This window comes from Candida pseudojiufengensis (genome assembly GCF_024610245.1).
Source record: "Candida pseudojiufengensis strain CBS 10847 chromosome Unknown scaffold19, whole genome shotgun sequence".
NCBI classification, from domain to species: domain Eukaryota; kingdom Fungi; phylum Ascomycota; class Pichiomycetes; order Serinales; family Debaryomycetaceae; genus Lodderomyces; species Lodderomyces pseudojiufengensis.
In genome coordinates, this window is record NW_026261531.1 from 74495 (window position 1) to 91556 (window position 17062).

Below are 17062 nucleotides of genomic sequence, written 5' to 3' on the forward strand. Positions count from 1 at the left end.
TAAAGCGTCGTATAAATTTGAGTTAACTTAAATCCTTTGATTGTTGTATTATAATTAATATTAATTTAACAATTGATTAAGGTTGATTAAGTATATTATATAAGTTAATATATATTAAAGTAGTTTGTAAAGTAGTTAAGGTTGTAACTATAAACTTCTTAGAATTGTTAGGATTCTAAATATTATAAACCATAAAGGTAGTGTAAATATAACAAAGGTATATTTCACATAATAAATGTTGTGACAATAAATATGACAGAATATTTGTAACAACAAATTTTGATTACCAGGCTACCAAATTATGTTTCTAATTGTCAAGTCTTAATTAGGAAATATTAATCTGAATCAAAATCAATTGATTAATTCAATCACTAATCACCATGAATAAATCAACCAAGCAAGATCAAAAAATAAATTTAAGTTCCAATGACTTTCCATATCACAATTTTTTTCCTCTTTCTCAATTTTAGAGGTTAAATGGATTTTTTATCAGTAACTGAAGTACAATCAAATTTTAAAAAGCCTTTGGCATGCTCATCAAATGGCTATAAATTACTCAAATTAAAAAACAATATTACAACATTATTAATATCTGATCCAAATAGTACATCAACATCAGCTTCAATATGTTGTGGTGCAGGTTCTTTTCAAGACCCAGCAAATTTACCAGGAATGGCTCATTTTGTTGAACATATGTTATTTATGGGAACTTCTGAATTTCCTTCACCAAATGATTTTTTATCTACTTTAATTTCATTAGGTGGGAAATCAAATGCATATACTATGGGAGATTATACTTGTTTTTATTTTGAAGTTCCCTTGAAGAATACTTCAATAAGTGATGAATTTGGTTTAGATTATTTAATGAAAATTTTTAGTTCATTTTTTAGAAGTCCCTTGTTTAATGAAAATTACATGAAATTGGAAATTTATAGTGTCGATGATGAACATCAAGGAAATTTAACTAATGATAATAAGATTTTGTATCATGGAATGAGAATATTGGCGAATATAAATCATCCATTTCATAATTTTGCAACGGGAACAAAAAAGACTTTAAATTCCAAAAAATGTAGATCTGAAATGATTAGTTATTTTGATAAAAATTTTGTTTCTGAAAATATGGTTCTAGTTTTAAAAAGTTCATTATCATTAAATCAATTACAAAAAATGGCAATTGCAAATTTTGGAAAAATTGAGAAAACCAGGAAATTGAAACGAAGTTCATCAATTAGAGTACATAGACATACAAGATCAAATTCTAGACTTTCTGATTCAAGTTTGGCTTCAAAGGATTACAATTTTGAAATTTATCCAAAAGACTATACACTGAAAATTTTATTCATATCTCAAAAAGAAACTAAGAAGATTCGTTTAATTTTCCCACTTTATAACCTTAATGACTCATTCTTTGAAAATCTTTGGTGCACGTTACTTGGAGATGAATCAAAAGGTTCCTTATGCCATCATTTGAAGACCATGAAGATGATTGATTATATGTACGTCTTCATACAATCATTATCAAAAGAAAATAAGGTTTTAACAATTGATTTTGACTATAAACCTTTATTTGAATTGAATTTAGTGATTCAACTCATCGAAACTTTTATCAATCAAGTGCTTAGTATGGAGAAAGAATCAATGAATGAAATGTTATCTGAATGCTCAAGAGTTTTCAAATATCAAGCATATTATTCTTCAAATGATCCATCTGGATCAATGGATGAAGTATCAAACTATGCTTCATTGCTTCAACAAAATCCCAATTACAATTTTGAGAATCTAATTATTGGAGAGTCTTTCAATTATAATGGTGATGTAGATCAATTTACGAGCAAATCTATAGAGATAATGAAGATCAGTAATGCAAATGTAATAATATTAGCTGAAACACCACCAAAAGGCTCGAATATCCTGGTCAATGAAATGTTGAAAGATCCATACTATAATATAGATTATCAAATTTACGATTTACAATATTCACCAATTGAACTAAATATCCCAAAATTCCGAATTTGTGAACAGAATAAATTTATACAATTAACACATCATGAACTAGATGTCAAAATAAACGAATCAATAACATTCAAAAAATTATATGCAGATGAAGCAAATGATCCACTACCTAAATTATTAGATTACTCAAAATATCATGAAATATGGCATTCTACATCAAATTCATTATATATAACATTAACATTTCAAATATCATTTGCAAATATTTCAAATACCGTAGAAAATTTAATAAATTTTGAATTAATTATTGAATATTTAGGTTTTTTTTTAAAAATTGAATTTTATCAAGGTGAATCTGCTTTATTTTCATGGGGTTTATTTGCAAATTTTATTAGTTCAAATACTTTATCAATTGAAATTTGTGGTCCACAAACTGGTTTCATTGAATTTACTAAAATTTTTATTAAAAAAATTGAAAATTTAATAAGTAATTTCAAATTAGATTATAAAGATTTTGTTAAATTAAAATCAAATATTCGAAATAATTATGAAGAATTAGAAAATGGAGAAACTAATAAAAAAGTTTTAGCTGGATCAACATTAATATTGGAATATGATATAAAAACAATTCAAGAAAGATTAGAAGTTTTAGAAATCATTGATAAATCAGATTTAGCTTCAATTTGTCAAAAAATAATTGATGATTGTAAACATACAGATATATTAATTACAGGAGGAGATAAAAATTTAGCTTTTAAAATTTGTAAAATTATTAATATATTGACTCATCATGAACGAATTTATTTAAATCAAAATTATTTTGAATTTGGATCTAGTCTTTTCTTAAGACCAGGTAGAAATTATGATGTGATTCAAATGAATACAAATTTAAAAGATCAAAATGATGTTGTTTATCATTATATTCAATTATGTGGTCGAAATGATGCAGAAAGAAAATATGTTGAATTTTTTGTGTATTTATTGGATCAAATTGTAAGGTATCAATTACGTACTAGCAAACAATTAGGATATTTAGTACTAAGTGGTTTGAGAATCAATAAAAGTACAATTGGATTATATATCTTAGTTAATTCATCATCATACACTTATAATGAGATAATGAAAGAGATTGATAATTTAATTTTTGAATTTGAATTAAGACTTTTGAATATGACAAAAGAACAATTTGCAGAACAAATCGAATTATTTGCTGCAAAAGATAATTCTTGTGAAGAAGGTATTCCTTCGAATATTGCAGTGGGAACAAAGCCTGGAAAATGTAGCGATAATAGGTGTGAGAACATTGTACATCAAACATATCTAGAAAGTATTTTAACCAAAAATTATGATTTCCAAAAGCCTGGAGACAACATAGTGTCCTTTGAATATGAAGATATGATGGAATTTTTCAGAAAAGTTGTATCAATAAAATCGAGATCAAGATCATCATTATCGATATTTATCTCCTCAAAAATTGGAAAAGACAAAAGGAAGCATGATGAAAGTAAGGAAATGATAGAAAGTTTGTTACTTGAAAAAAATTATTATTTAAGTTCATTACAATTGAGAACATTATTATTTGAATGTGAAAATGATATTGGTTTGGTAATAAAAAGATTAAAAAATTCTGGATACAAACTATCTGTCAAAGATTCAGGTAAAATTTCAAAACTTTTAGTGCATTTAATTAAATTTCAACAACATTCAGATGAATCAAAAGAAGTAGAAAATTTGCAATTACAAGCAGTTAAAAAGAATGGACAAATTTATAAAAACAATAAATTGGTAATACCTCATACTGAACTCAACAACATATCTGAATTACAAGATGAGTCAGTTGTTAAGTTATCAAATGATTATCTAAGTAAATTACATGAATTATTCGAAGATGAAGATGATTATTTCGATGATTATAATTGATAAAATCATAAAATGTCTCATTTTTGTGTTTTGTGTCACTGTCATTTTTGTGTTTTGTGTCACTGTCATTTTTGTGTAGGAAATGTCAACTTTATATGCAGTATTAATATTTACATATCAATAAATATGGAACCAAAAAAACTAATAGAAGAATCAATTGAATTCATTAAATTCATCATCGGCCAATCATAATGTCATTGGTTACCAAGTTATTGATATTTATTTTATTTGTTACCACATCTTCTTCATTAGCAGATGTATCATTTATTTTAAAATCTGAATTTTCAAATAGTACAACGCAACAATCAAATATAGTTAAAAGATCAAAACATCAAGAACAACCAATGTTTTTAGTTGAGGATACCAGTGATGTCTATAAATCACCAGGATATTATCCAAGTCGTATGTAAATTTCAAGAGTGTAGAACTTATTGAGTCAAAATTACTAACTCCGTATAGCGCTTGGAGGTAGAATTGATAATTGTTGGCAAAAAGCTTACGAAAAAGCTAGAAAAATTCTTGAAAAAATGTCTATTCCAGAAAAAGTTAATTTAACAACAGGTACAGGTTGGGGATCTGGTCCATGTGTTGGAAATACTGGTTCAGTTCCAAGATTAGGAATTCCAAATTTATGTTTTCAAGATGGTCCAAATGGAGTTAGATTTACTGATTTTGTTACTCATTTTCCTTCAGGTTTAGCAACTGCTGCTACTTTTAATAAAGGATTAGCATTTTTAAGAGGTAAAGCTCTTGGTAGAGAACATCGGAAAAAGGGAGTTCATGTAGTATTAGGTCCAGTTATAGGTCCAATTGGTTTAAAAGCTCAAGGTGGTAGAAATTGGGAAAGTTTTGGTTCAGATCCTTATTTACAAGGAGTATTTGGAGCAGCAACAGTTGAAGGTATTCAAGATGAAGGAGTTATTGCATCTTGTAGACATTTGATTGGAAATGAACAAGAACATTTTCGTCAAGTTGGTGAATGGGATGATTTAAATTCTAAAAATGATTGGGATAAATTAGAAACTTCAATAAGTTCAAATATTGGTGATAGAGCAATGCATGAAATTTATTTATGGCCATTTGCAAATGTTATTAAATCAGGTTGTGGTAGTATTATGTGTTCATATAATCAAGTAAATAATACTTATGCTTGTGAAAATTCTTATTTAATAAATTATTTATTGAAAGAAGAATTAGCATTTCAAGGTTTTGTTGTAAGTGATTGGGGAGCTCAACATTCAGGTGTAACATCTGCTTTATCAGGTTTAGATATGACAATGCCAGGAGAAGTATTTGATGATTGGTTAACAGGTAAATCATTTTGGGGTCCTTTATTAACTAGAGCTGTTTATAATGGTACAATTTCACAACAAAGATTAAATGATATGTGTCTTAGAATTTTAGTTCCATTTTTTGCAATAGATACTGTCAATTTACCTCAAGAAGATGATGTACCAAATTTTAGTTCATGGACTCATCATACTTATGGTCAACAATTTCCTTATCAACATTTTGGACCAATTGTACAAAAGAATTGGCATGTTGATGCAAGATCAGAATTTAGTGATAATACAGCATTAACTGTTGCAAGAGAATCAATTATTTTATTGAAAAATTCACATCATCATTTACCTATTGATAAAAGTGATGGAGTTAGAAGAATTTTTATTGCAGGTCAAGGAGCTGGATATGATCAACATGGAATTAATTGTAAAGATCAAAGATGTACAGAAGGGTGTATGACTAGTGGTTGGGGTTCAGCAGCTGTAAATAATCCTTATGTTATAACACCAGTAGAAGCTATATCTAAAAAATGTAGAGAAAGAGGAATTGTAGTTGATCATTCATCAAATAATTGGGATTTAGATACTATGGGAGATTTAGCAGATTATGCAGATTTATCAATTGTTTTTGTTAATAGTTTTTCTGGTGAAGGTTATATAAATGTTGAAGATAATTTTGGTGATAAAAAAAATCTTTCATTATGGCATAATGGTGATGAATTAATTAATAAAATAGCAGATAGATGTCATAAAACGGTAGTTGTGGTTACTTCAACTGGTCCTATCAATTTAGAAAGATTTATTGAACATGAAAATGTTGTTGCAGTATTATTTACAGCTCCATTGGGACAATTTTCAGGTCAAGCAATAGCAGATGTATTATTTGGTGATACAAATCCAAGTGGTAAATTACCTTTTACTATTGCTAGAAAAAAGCAACATTATGTACCAGTTATTGATGATTTAGGAGGTGAAGTTGAACCACAAGATAATTTTGATCGTGATATTTATTTGGATTATAGATTTTTTGATAAACATAATATAAAACCAAGATATGAATTTGGATTTGGATTATCATATACAACTTTTAAAATTTCAAATTTAAAAATTACTGAAATTAATCCACCAAGTGAATATCTCCCTTATCCACAAGAATATTCACCAATTGTTAAAATGGTTGAAGATGATGTTTGTGATCCAGAAGATGCTATTTTCCCACATGATGAATTTTCACCAGTTCCAGGTTATATTTATCCATATTTATATAATGAAAATATTCATTCATTAGATCAAGATGAATCATATGATTATCCAAAAAATTATACTCCAGATCAACCAAATTCACCTTCATTAAATTCAGGAGATATGGGTGGGCATCCACAATTATGGGAAGTTTTGTATGAAGTATCAGCAGAAGTTAAAAATACAGGAGATATTAGAGGTAATGCAGTTTTACAATTATATTTAGAATTACCAAGTACAATTGTTGCATCACCACCAAAAATTTTAAGAGGTTTTGAAAAAACATTTTTAGAACCTGGTAAATCATCAAAAATATTTTTTCAAATTTTAAGAAGAGATATAAGTATTTGGGATTGTGATTCACAACAATGGATTATTCAAACTGGTAGTTATAAAGTTTATATTGGAAGTTCAAGTCGTAAAATTGAATTAACTGGAGAAATTCAAATAGGTTGCTAATTTTAGTTTTCGAAGTAATAATAGCTAAGTGAATTTAATTAAAAAACTCTCAAAATTCTACTACATTAATGTATTTTCACCGTTAGCTCTTTTATTTTACTATATCACTTATTGTAAAGTGATTGTTTAAAGATTGTGTAGAGAATATCAAGAAATCATTTCGACGTTATTAATATAAATAAATTATGCAATGTGTATGAAAAATCTAAAAAATGTTTAAAGAACTGAAATTTGAATGAATGACTGAAATAAATGACCACTAGTCTATACTCCCAAATAATATTCCTTTTTATCAAGTACTCATTCTTGCAGTTACTTGTAAAGGAGTAACAATATTTGGAGCAGCTAAAGAATTTGAATTATTTGGATTTGAATTAGTATCATTAGTGTTATCTTTTTCTAAATCAATAAAAGTGGATGTTGATTTCTTCATTGATTTTAAAGATGATGGAATTGATGAATTTGAAGAATTTAAATGAAGCATTTTATTAGTTAAATGATGAGATGGAGATGATGTAATTTTTGGTGATGTAGTTGTCGTTGTTATGATAGTATTCTTACTATTATTATCATGTATACTAGTTGTTGTTGAATATGGTGATGTTTCTATTATTTTATTTAACATATTTTGATTATTATGTAAAGGAGAACTAGGTTGAGATAAATATTGTAATGCTGTATGAGATAAGTTTTTAAGTTTCCTATTATTTGGTTGTTGTTGTTGTTGAGGAGATGTTTGAACTGAAGTTGATGCAGAATTTGTTGTTATTGATCTATTTGGAACAACACTAGGAGAAGGTGATGTTGGCGGTTTTGAAGTATCGATTTTTAAATCTTTAATACCGTTGTCAAGCTCATTTATTTTTGGAGAACTTGGTACTAAAGTGTTTAAAGTTGCAATGGTCTCATCATCTTTATCTTTATCATTAGAATTACTAAATTTTTGTTGAATTTCTTGTAATTGTAATTTTAATTTTGTATTATCATCAACTATTTCAGCACCTAAAAATTGATTTAAATTTTTTAAAGCTGATTCTTGATCTAATAACATAGCTTTTTCAAAATATCCTGGTTTTGAATCATCAATTTTTATATTATTATTTTTATATTTAACACCATTAAATAAATTAAATAAATCAACTCTATAATTTTTTGGTAATGAATTTTGAGATATATAAACATTATCAAAATTTTTAACATTTTGATATAATAAAACTAAAGATTTACAATCTGATAATTCAGTAATTTGATTTCTTCTTAAATCTATTTTTTCTAATGATATTAATTTTTCAAGGCCATTTAAATTTATAATTTTATTATTATTTAAATTTAAAGTTAAAAGATGTTTTAAATTTGATGGTAAATTTTTTAAATCAGTAATATAATTATCTGAGAAATTTAAATATTTTATATTTACTAATTGATCCAAACCTTCTGGTAAATTTTGTAATAAATTATTTGATAAATTTAATTTAACTAAATTATGTAAAGGTTTTAATACATTTTTTGTGACATGAGTAATTGAAGTTTCAGAAATGGTTAATTGTTTAAGTACAGACCATTTTGCTTCTGAAGATGAAGAATTTTCATTCAGTTGTTGTTTCTCAATAGAGCCAGCTCCATTGGATGCATTTGTATTTCCACGTTCTCTTTTATTTCTAAATATATCATTTGAATCATGAGTTAAAGTAGATTCATCAAATTGTTGTTGTTTTCTAGTGTTAGAATTAAAACTTGATCTTCCATTTTCATCATCAACAACTAAATCATAAATTATTTCAGACATGTCATTTATCTTGCTTTTTCTTATAATTAAAATTCTTAATTGATCACTTAATAAATTCCAACCAAAAATTTCATTTGGTTCATATTCAATAATTTCCAAAACTTGTAAATTTTTAAAAATTTTTATTGGAACTGAAGTATCACAAGGATATTCTTCATACGATTGTATACTATTTATTTTAGTTTTTGGAGTTAAAATTAAACATGGAATTTTTGTAAAACTTGAATATAAATATTTTAAATCCTTTTTGATAAGTTTGGGTTCTCTTTTAATATTACTAAAATTTTTACTCCATATAGATACCATTGAATTTATACTTTTTATAGATTTTAAAGAAATTGAATCTGATTCAATAATTCTTGAAGATCTTGCATTATTTGCCATAAATGATATAAAAGTTGGTTCATGATTTGGATTATCTAATTTTATATTTAATGGCCCCACATCAATACCTAAATTCGATGATTCAATTCTTTCAGTTAAATAATATAAATGATGAATTGTAAAAGTTAATCTTAATGGTTTAATTTTATGAATTGCAACTTTATTTTTACTAAAACATAATAATCCATTAGCTAAAGATTCTTCGTTTTTTTTAATATATGATGATAATCTTTGTACATATAGATCTCCTTCTATTGAATTATTATTATAACCAAATGAGCCCATGGTTGTAATGTAATGTGATGATTAGGATTAATCTATGTGATTAAGGAAATTGGCTCAGAAAAGATGCAGTTTTGGTAATAAGTCAAATTGAAATGAGGATGATGCTATTGAATCTTATTACTTTATGATAGTATGATTTGTTCAAACTTTATTATTGATTAACTTTGTTCTAATCTTATTCTAATCTTAAATTTTTTATTTTGTTTTGTTTTTGTTTTAAGATTTTTTTTTTTTCTTTTGATTTCCAATTTAAGAATCTTTTGACTCTCTTTGTTTACATTTAAAAAGAAGTATACTTTTGAGGATAAGATGTTGACAGGCAAACAGGTAGTTGCATCGATAAGTTAACCAGTTAAGAAAGGCTTGTTATATCTTATAAGCGACTCTCACCACCCAGGATAAATTAATTTGCAATATCTATGTGTTTCCACTCGATCTTCTCAGAAAAAATTCTAATCAATCATTTAATATGAATGACTGATTAAGAGCCACATTAAATCCCCTTCAAATGAGGAATGAATAGCTCTAACTCGGATTTAATTAATAAAACAACCCCAGAACCAACTCAATAACACCTCTACTTTAATATTTTATATCTTTCATCGCTCAAAAGCTTTTAGCTGATAGTAAAATTAAACATATACTTCTATCTATGGCATATGTTCACGAGATAATTAATTAAGTCCGTGTCGCAAATAAATGTTTCGGATTGTCAAGTTTTATGTTTCATGACAAGCACTAAATTACACAAATAGAGAATTCTGAAACCTCTAATGGATTCTTTTTTCTGATTTTACGCTAATTATTATATTACGTCTATCAACTGTCCATTTAACTTTACAAATCTAGGGCATTGAGATAAAAAAATTTTAAAAAATGAAAAAAAAAAGTTGAAATTCAAGGTTTTTTTTTTTTCATACAATAGCGGTTGCAGCCGAAGACATCCAATTTATATCACATTTTACTTTCTTACACGGTAATTGGCTCAGAGGACTTACAGAATAATCCTAAACATCCACCAGCTAAGTGGTATCTCATAGTAAACCAATTTCAAATCAACCTGCTGAAGGATGATATGTAATAGGATTTAGCTAATTCATTCATAAAACCTGCTTTTAATTTCATATATTTGTGAATTGATTTTTTACAACTTAAAAGGCAAAGATAATTTAGTTGATCTTTAGACATCGTTGTTAAACTAGGTTATGACGGAGGAGCCAGCTGATGAACAATTAACTATGATGTACAATGAAATCATTATCAATCTATATTTATGGTTCTCTCCACTATTTTCAAGTGTACCCCAGCATTCTAAACGAACAATTGATTCTGGAGCCATAGATTTTGGTAAACCATAAAATAAAAATATGAGCCCTTTGTAAAAGTGGTGATGACATAGAATTACTACGATTACAAATAAAATTACTAACAAATTTACAACTTGTATTTGTCAAATCAGTAATGAAATATGTCACACAAAAAGTACTGTTATAGCACATAAAGGTATTGCTATTACTTGCGCAATTATCCAGTAAAAAGTTTGCGCTATTGTTCTTTATTGAAAATTATGTAATTTATTCCGATTATTGCATAAAATTTTTGACTACAACGGTTTTTTTGTTAATGAACTACATAACCAACCAAGTATTGCCACTTCACTATTTACAGATGTCAAATGTGTATGGATCAAACGTTTGAAATATATAATTTACATTATAGATGAAAAATCAGAACTTTTAAAGTAAATATTGTCATATCTTGAACCAAAACTATTTAAGCCATAGTTGAATCTAACTTTAAGACCAAATTTATTTTACTCCACCATCTTGATGATGTTAAAAAAGAAACGGTCAACGGTCAGTTAAATCTTGTGTGATTTCAACCCCTGAAACTCTTCTAGAAATGGCTCCAATTTCGAATGAGTTCAAAGATATTTATTTTTTGCAAATTACAAGCCCTCTTGTTTAAGCCATGATGATATAAATTATTATATTTGAATTTGGTATTTTTTTTGGAAATATAATAGAAGGTTTTTTGTCGAATTACATGCTGAATTACCTAATTTAGTTAATATTATGTAAGTTCATAACTATACCTTATCACCAAGGTTATGTATATATCTCTTTGATCCCTCTCCGTAAATTGTCTAGGATTTTCAGCAACAACATCTCTTAAGCCAATTTTATCAATTGCTCTGGTATTCATTCAGAACCTTTGGCCTCAAGTGAAAATTTTTGATGAATTTGAAAATACTAACTACCCCTATTTTAGATACCAATCTAAACAATAGATTCGCAAATCATAAATTTAATAAACAATACAAAGAGAAAAAGAGGCTATTAATCAAGAGAAAATTTTTTAATCTTTATCTGGTAAATCCCCTTGCAAATAAATGTAGGCTGAAATTAAAATTTTAAAATTGAGATATTTTTTAACGTACTAAATCTCCATATGGGATTTGAAAAAATGTTTAAAATATTTAGTCTCCCGGAGAGTTGGGCCAAATAACGTTATCATCAAAATAGTATCAATTGACTAAAAATATGATCAAGAAAAAAATCTCTTATCGTTTTATTCAAAGATAAACTAAAACAACAGTTTTAAATTTTAAACTTGAATTTTCAATCTATTTATTGAAATCGCTTTTTAATAAAAAGACATGGTTAAATATTATGTCAATGTCAAAAAGAACAAAAGTTTAAAATTTAAGTTTATTTGAAATTTATTTGTGTACTGTATCAAAAGGGTAGAATGTATTGATCAGAAAACGTTTATAGAATCTTTTTTTGAATTATAATTAAACCGTTGAAAATAAAAACTTAAGTTTTGAAACACGGTTGACAAAAATATTCATTGAGCTTGTGGTGAGAAATGTGGGAGTAGTGTAATGGACATACATTTACCTTGGAAGTTGTTATTGTTCTTTGGTGAAAATCTCCCTTTATCTTTACAACTCCTATTTAACACCCCCCAATTCTAATTGTTATAAGTCAGCTTGACTAGTAAACTTTGTAATAATTTCTTTTTTCAAATCTTCAAATCTAAAATGGCTTACAAAACCCCCCATGCTTATCTATTATATTAAACAAGATGAGATCAAAAACTAATTGAAAGCCATATTTATTCATATTTTGTGCTTCACCGAAATATGGAATTCTGAGACTACTCCGTAATCTAATCTAATCTATTAAACGAATTAATTCATCAAGTAATACTAATTTATTCATCTTTTTAGTGTTACAAATTAAAGGATGTTTGTGTAATTGCGCAAATAGATTTATCAAAACTTTTAAACACTTGAAATTTTGAGTTCTTGAAAAATATGATTAACGAATCCAAGAAAATTATCATTATGTACAATTGACACATTTTTCACGGGTTAATTTGTCAAAGCTTAATTCAAATTCTCATATCTCTCAATTCTTAGCTTTTTTTTCTTGATGTAATCTTGATGTAATGAGTTATTGTATTGTCTTTTTGTATTCTTTTCTTGATTATTAGAAATAATTTAACAACGTGTGTGATGATTTTTAAAGTTCAATTGTATTCGTTTAAAATTTAAAAAAGTTTAATGTTTTATAATTTAGTATTACCAAATACATAAAGTCTGGAATTGAAATAAGTCTATAAGAAATTTTATAGGGGTTTTACAATCAAAACGATTAATAATACTCAATAATGCTCATCTACGATTAAATGCATGTACTGGAATTACTTGCATACAGCCAATAAATTGATTGCATACACTTTGAATCAAATTCCGTGTACATGAAGATGTCACTCATTAATACATATAAATTTTTCCGATTGACACAAGTACTAGTAAAGAACTTTAATTCAAATACGAACCAAATTTCAGCCAATAACGACAAGGTTAACATCAATTATTCACAATTGCTAAAATGCGAACAAGTAATTTTGAGAGATATATAATTAAACAATACAGTGCACAGTTTGAACTGTATATTATTAAAATTGTTATGAGTTGAAACTATAGAAAGTCAATTATTTGACTTTTTAGTCATAACTCATTATAAAATTTGAGCAAAATATTGTTGTATTGTTTGTTTCAATATAGCATGTGAGAAAATAAAAATTTTTAGACTGTGTAAATTTTGAAAACTAAACTTAAGTTAGTTGAACGCCTGTCTGTTAGATCCAAAGATATAGTCGGTTTTTCATCAACAAACGTGAACGTGGATCATTTGTTGAAAGACTATATCGTATTCCTGTTCCTATCTGAAACAAATTACAATTTTTGTGATATTGATCGAGTATGAAAATAACAAATATTACACAAAAATAAAAACCGTTTTCACGTTTTAATGGTTATGAGTTTTTATAAAGTAATCAAAAATCCTATTTTCATAACCCTTATCTTTCTTTTATGCCATTCCTTTGTTAAAGATTAGTTTTCAAAACTAGAACTGAACGTTTCGACATTCAAATGTATTTGCAAATACAGGAAAAAATAACGTTCTGATTAAATATCAAATATAATTCAAAATTACCTTCGATTCTACTCTAAATTTAATATCACTTTTAATGAAAAGATAATGTATTTTGCGATATCCATCTTCAAATTTTAAGATAACTTTAGAATATTTCAGAATTTAAGGTTAAATTTCTAAAACAATAGAATTAGTAAAAATTAATATAATAGTTATATCATAAATACTTGGGCTTTGTACACTAATATAAAATTCATCTTAATACTAATCTATATATCCTTACTATTGAAATTTAAAGCCCTTTCAAGTAAATTAAAAACACAATCTTTGAACGTAGGAACATTAGATCCTTAAATCGACTTAAAATTTATTTTATGCCTCTTTTTAAAATTTCACTATTTGGTCAGCTCATAGTCTAATTTAATTTATTTAGAATTTCAATATCAACATCAACGTCAAGATAAGATAAGAAGAAATTAATTTATTTGTTGGTTTAAAACGGCTAAATACTAGTTCCAAATAATTTTCTTGTCTTACTTCATCAATCTTATAATGCATATTGCGCTTCGGAGTGTGTAGGCTGTACATTTGAAAATCCTTCTATTTTGCTTGTGTCAAATTTTAATATAATTTTCTTGACTCTATTGTTTTAAAGAATTTTTGTGCTACTATGTCACATCTAGGTGTGGTTGGTTATATAGTAAAACATATTCAATTGAGACATTTGTTAGATCAAGGGAATAAGAATTCTTATTACACTGCCTATCGATTTACAATCAAAATGTCCAAATTTCTTTCAGTGTATTAATCAATGTAATTTTACAACTCAATATGTTGAAACAATAGATGAGAATAAAGTATTAAAATTAAATCTCTCAAATTGTATACTTAATAGTGAAAACTTAGATCAGAAAAACAGTTCTATAGACTACTTTATCTTTAATAAATCAACTAATCTAAGTAATTTCACCTCTTCTATTGTTTGTTGAAAAAATTAAAATTTTTTTTTATTAAAAAAAGTGGTTCTCTATTATGCAAAAACCTCTTAACTATTTAATTATAAACAAAACTAATAAAAATTATATTCACAATGTTCAAAATTATCCCTTTTAATTTTTGATTTTTTACTAATCTTACATAAACAGCGTTAGCTACATGGGTCCCACTATTGTTTCCAAATAGATTGTAATTATAACAGTTTCCGATTTATTCCTAGATGATGAACGATCTTTAGTTGCAAATTTAAAATATAATTATATTATATATTATGATATTTTGCAACCTCTTTTCAAAACCCGAATTAACATTATCATTTGTAATTACCAAACACCAAAAATAAACTAGATCAAGATTTCTCACTTATTTACTATGAATCCAATAACAAATCATCAACAATCTAGAAATAACAGTACCTCCTCAAATGAAACTGTTTATAGTTCAAATGAAATTGAAGAAAAACATATAAAATTTAATAATAATGTTGAATTTGAAAAACATACAAATAATTATGGAATAAGATTTACAGAAAATTCAATACCTGAAACTCCAGCAGAAAGTATAAATAACGTTAATAAAAATTTAGATTCAAAAGAATTAGCTGAAAAATTAGGTGATGCTCATTTCAATCAATTACAAAGTTCTCAAATTATTATTATATTATGTACTTTAGGTTTAGCTAATTTTGTAAGTTTTGCTGATCAAACTGGTATAACTGTTGGATTAACTGAAATTGGTAAATCCCTTGATGCTCAACAATCAATAAATTGGGCAGGTTCTGCTTCTTTATTAGCTAATACTGTTTGTCAAGTTTTATTTGGTAGATTATCTGATATATTTGGTAGAAAAAATGTTATAATGACTTGTCTTATGATATTATGTATTGGTGATATTGCATGTTCAGTTGCAAGAAATGATGTTGAATTTTATGTATTTAGAGCTTTAGCAGGTATTGGTAATGGTGGTGTTTCAAGTTTATGTATGGTTATACTAAGTGATATTGTTTCATTAAAAGATAGAGGTAAATATCAAGGTATATTAGGATCAACTGTTGGTTTTGGTAATGCTATTGGTCCATTCCTTATGTCTGCATTTATTAAAAGTTCAAGTTGGAGAAGTTATTATTATTTTTTAGCACCATTATCATTTGTTGTTAATATTGTTTTATATTTTTCATTAAAAAATAGTAAAAAATTAGATGATGTTTTAACAAGATCAGAAAAATTTAAACAAATTGATTATTTTGGTATATTAACTGCAACTATTGGATTAACTTTGATATTAGTTCCATTAAATGGTGGTGGATCAACTTATGCATGGAATAGTACTTTAGTTATTGTTATGTTTACTATTGGTGGTATATTTATGTTTATATTTTTAGGAGTTGAATGGAAAATTGCAAAATTACCAATGGTTCCATTAAATTTATTTAAAAATATTTCATTATGTTTAATTTATGCTGCTACATTTTGTTTTGGAGCTACTTATTATAGTTTTACATATTACTTACCATATTATTTTCAAATTGTTAAAGGTAAAGATGAAATTCATACATCAATATTTTTATTACCATTAGTTTTATGTCAAGCTGGATTTTCCGTTGTTGCAGGTCAAATAATAACACGTACTGGTCATTATGGTTACGTAGTTATGAGCGGATATGTTCTTTGGTGTATTTCATGTGGTTTATTAGTATTATGGGATCAACATTTACCAGATGGTATAAATATTTTAATATTATTAATTATGGGTTGTGGTGTTGGATTTTCTTTTCAACCTTCAATGGTTGCAGTACAAGCTCATTGTAAAAAATCAGAAAGAGCTGTTGCTATATCAACAAGAAATGTTTTAAGATCATTAGGTGGTTGTGTTGGTATTGCTATTGGATCAGCCATTGTTAGTAATTCAGTTTTAAATACTCTCAATAATTTACCATCAACTACATCATTATCACAAGATACAATTGATTATATTAAAACTCACATTTATAATAAAATCAACACATCAACTTTATCAATACTAGAAACAAATGAAATTAAAACAATTTATTCAAATGCATTAAAAAACTATTATTATTTTTTAATTCCATTAATGGGTATAGCTGTAATAACTACTATTTTCGTAAAAGATAATGGATTATGTGCAATTGATGAAAAACCACCAACTAAAAAAAGAGAAGATTTGGAATCATCTGCAAGTTCGATGACTTTAAAACCTTAAATCTTTTCAAATATAAAAATTTCAATTCGTTATTTATTTTCAAATTTTATAGATTACAATATACATTACATTGTTTAAAA

The 17062-nt window shown here is 26.3% G+C and overlaps 4 protein-coding genes across 4 annotated transcripts; 3 read left to right on the forward strand and 1 right to left on the reverse strand. All coding sequences in view use genetic code 12, as the record gives it.

The window, feature by feature from the left end:
• Window positions 1-477: 477 nt before the first annotated feature.
• Window positions 478-3876, forward strand: AXL1 (Axl1p; the record flags this gene model as incomplete). Its single annotated transcript, XM_051758659.1, has 1 exon — window positions 478-3876. One exon carries the CDS (start codon window positions 478-480, stop codon window positions 3874-3876), a length of 3399 nt encoding a protein of 1132 aa, XP_051613446.1.
• A 191-nt stretch (window positions 3877-4067) lies between these two features.
• BGL22 (Bgl22p) lies at window positions 4068-6860 on the forward strand (the record flags this gene model as incomplete). Its single annotated transcript, XM_051758660.1, has 2 exons — window positions 4068-4278; window positions 4336-6860. The coding sequence occupies 2 exons, from the start codon at window positions 4068-4070 to the stop codon at window positions 6858-6860; spliced, it is 2736 nt and encodes a 911-aa protein (XP_051613447.1).
• A 292-nt stretch (window positions 6861-7152) lies between these two features.
• Window positions 7153-9315, reverse strand: KGF55_003825 (uncharacterized protein; the record flags this gene model as incomplete). The annotated part of the gene is made up of 1 exon (XM_051758661.1): window positions 7153-9315. One exon carries the CDS (start codon window positions 9313-9315, stop codon window positions 7153-7155), a length of 2163 nt encoding a protein of 720 aa, XP_051613448.1.
• A 5819-nt stretch (window positions 9316-15134) lies between these two features.
• KGF55_003826 (uncharacterized protein) lies at window positions 15135-16982 on the forward strand (the record flags this gene model as incomplete). The annotated part of the gene is made up of 1 exon (XM_051758662.1): window positions 15135-16982. The coding sequence occupies one exon, from the start codon at window positions 15135-15137 to the stop codon at window positions 16980-16982; it is 1848 nt and encodes a 615-aa protein (XP_051613449.1).
• Window positions 16983-17062: the final 80 nt, after the last annotated feature.